Genomic DNA, 3,059 nt, shown 5'->3' on the forward strand with positions numbered 1-3,059 from the left:
TACAGGAGAGAGCGTCCTTGGTATTTGTGATTGTAAAGAGCTGGAGGAGAAAGATGGCCGAGGGGGGAAAAGACTGATAATTTGAAGACTTGCCAGGGGTACATTGTCAAATTCAAAAGGCATTTCAAAGAACCAAACCATTCACTTTTTTATTCTCTCTTCTTTTTTTCCCTTCTTTCTCTGTCTTTTTTTTCCGCCTTTCTTTCTTTTCGCACGGTTGCAGGCCGTTTGAATCGACCAATGGGCCTTCAAGTTAGAGACATTGGAATGTAAATGAGCCCAGCGCGTGCTCCCGGCGCAGTGAAAGCTCGGGATTGTTTATTGAGCTCCCGGAGCCACGCGCCTGGCCCGGGGGAGTCGGCGTGCAGAAGAATCACACAGCGGGGGCGGGGCCTCGCGACGAAGCGTGCGTCTCCAAAAAGGGGTGGGTGGGGTGTGTGTTGGGGCGCGTGTTGAAAAAGAGGAGTGCTGCCAAAGTTTGGGTCAGATCGGCTCGTGGAGTAAGCAGTCAAGAGAGACTTGGACTAGAGTTAGCCACACGGTCCCCACGCGAAGGACACGAGAGCTGTACACTGCCAACCCCTTTCCGCTCTTCTTGTCCCACTGTTAGAGGCTGCGCTCGCCCTCTGCATCCATCACTTCTGAAGAACTGTCAGCGAGATGGAAACTACCACCATCACCACCACGCAGACCGCATTCACCTTTGGACTTACTGAAAGACACGCCAGCATCAGCCTGCACGCCCCGGCCCAGGACTGCGCTGTTCCCGCCGTGCACCCCAACGCCAACGGTGCCGGCTACCAAAACAAAACCAAGGTGCTGAAGAGACAGCGCTCCAGCTCGCCGGAGCTCCTGCGCTGCAAGCGGCGTCTGAGCTTCAACGGCCTCGGCTACTCCATCCCTCAGCAGCAGCCCGTGGCCGTGGCCAGGCGGAACGAAAGGGAGAGGAACCGGGTCAAACAAGTCAACATGGGTTTCCAGACGCTGCGTCAGCATGTGCCCAACGGTGCCGCCAACAAGAAGATGAGCAAAGTGGAGACCCTGAGGTCTGCGGTGGAGTACATCAGAGCTTTGCAGCAACTTCTGGACGAACATGACGCCGTGTCGGCTGCTTTCCAGTGCGGGTTGCCATCCCCGACACTCTCCAACAGCTACTCCGCCGACCCGGAGTCGCCTCACTCCACCTACTCATCAGATGAAGGCGGCTATGAGCCTCTGAGCTCCGAGGAACAGGAGCTGTTGGACTTTACGACCTGGTTCGACAGGTACTGAGGCTGACAGCATCCGAGCCACACAGCAGCGTCTGTGCGTAAAAGCGGCTGACTTCTTTCAGGAACGCTGACAAAAGACTTGGTAAAGGCATCAGATCAGTCTCGCCCTCAGTGCTTGGAAGTGATCTGTTGCCACCCTCCCTCACCCGGGCTGCTTCTGCAGGAGCAAAGCAATAGTGAGAAAGAGAAAGAGAGAGAGTGTGTGTCTCAGAGAGAGAGAGAAAGAGAGAGAGAGAGAGAGAGGGAGCCTCTTGTTGCATAGCGCATGAATAGTCGCCCCGAAGTCCCCACAAGAAGGAGGGAGTTGGACTCGGTGTCACGTTGGCGCGTGGACGTAAAGAACTGTTGATGTTATGTTTGAATAAGTGCAATTAATACGTGACACAGCAGGCTCTGCAGAGACGGCGCTGCAGCTCCAGAGGACTTGTTTGATGAGTTTCATCAGAGCAGGACTGCCTTCCTCAGCTGCCACGTCTGTTGGAAGACACGGCAAAAAGATGATGCGTCAACAAGACTTTGTTTTCGTGCTGTACATTGTTTTCCTCCCCATTCATAACACAAATTGTATCATACGACGAATTGTTTTAACATGAAGACATATTTTTGTACATTGAGTCAAACAGATAATGTTCCTGAACAACAGCCACTGCCACTTTTTTCCCCTGACAGTGTTGTGAGAGCCAGCTGTCAGTGAGGCAGTGAGTTGGCATGTATGAGTTGAGTGACTGGACAGCAATATCAAGGCTACTACCTGTGACAGATTGTAGTTTGTTTTGTTTTTTAAAAATAGGTGGTAAGGAGACTTTTATCAATGTATGCACTTGTTCTCCGTTTCCCGTAGCCTAAAATGTACATATTCGATTTTAACAGATATATTTTGTGTAAAACAAGTTTTATAAATAAAGATGAATCTATTTATATTATATGCCTTTGCAGCAGTTTGGTTCTTCAGCTGATGTTGCACACATTCATGCTCAGATGTGTGTGTGTGTGTGTTTGTGGGGTGTGTGTGGCGGTAATTGAGCAAACTAGGGAGCTTCTATTCAAAGCCCCTGCATGACCTTTTCCCGACTTGGTTGGGCACACGGGGGAAAATTGCGCAGCTGGGTGAGCACTCAATAACCATTATAGACGTGCACCTTCTACAGCGCTTTGTCTGCATTCAGGACGGGGAGATTAATATTACGTTTCATGCATTGCATTGTTTCTTTTGCGCACTCTGCCTTTACCCAATAGCCCAGAGGGGCCTGGAGCGGAGGGAGAGAGGGAGGGGGGTGCAATTCACTCCTCTCAAAGGGTATAGACACTTTGAAATACGGCCCGGGGAAAGTCAGCGAGACAATGAGAGGGGTCAAAATTCTTATTGCCCGATTGAGATCAATCTAAATAAAACCTGGGGTTGTAGACTAGTTGTATCCCCAACTGTGTTTTTCACGGCGCACACAGCCCCGACCAAAAAGCCCATCTCCTGCAAAATGGGGAGCACAACACCACATTGTGAGCGCTATTGTGCGCGCCTTTGCGCCTCATTATGCCAATTATGGAAGATCTTCTATTGTAATTAAACACTGATGCCAAATTCAGCGAGGCAGAACGAGAAATAACGAGTTTAATTTCACCTGGTGCTCTCTGTGGGAGTGGAAATTAGGGAACAAGAGAGGCTGATTGAAGCTGGTCTTATAGCTTTAGTATTTCATAATAGATTCAAAAACTAAAATACAATATACCAGCCAACATTAATAAAAAAAAAAATAAAGAAGTCTATGGGCGACAGTAGGCCCAGTAGCT

The 3,059-nt window shown here is 49.7% G+C and overlaps 1 protein-coding gene across 1 annotated transcript; it reads left to right on the plus strand.

Annotated features, from left to right (window-relative positions):
* Positions 1–453: 453 nt before the first annotated feature.
* Positions 454–2,196, plus strand: ascl1b (achaete-scute family bHLH transcription factor 1b). The gene has a single exon (XM_050073754.1). The coding sequence runs from the start codon at positions 661–663 to the stop codon at positions 1,270–1,272; it is 612 nt and encodes a 203-aa protein (XP_049929711.1). The 5' UTR covers positions 454–660; the 3' UTR covers positions 1,273–2,196.
* Positions 2,197–3,059: the final 863 nt, after the last annotated feature.

The sequence above is a fragment of the Epinephelus moara genome, chromosome 20 (assembly GCF_006386435.1).
Source record: "Epinephelus moara isolate mb chromosome 20, YSFRI_EMoa_1.0, whole genome shotgun sequence".
NCBI classification, from domain to species: domain Eukaryota; kingdom Metazoa; phylum Chordata; class Actinopteri; order Perciformes; family Serranidae; genus Epinephelus; species Epinephelus moara.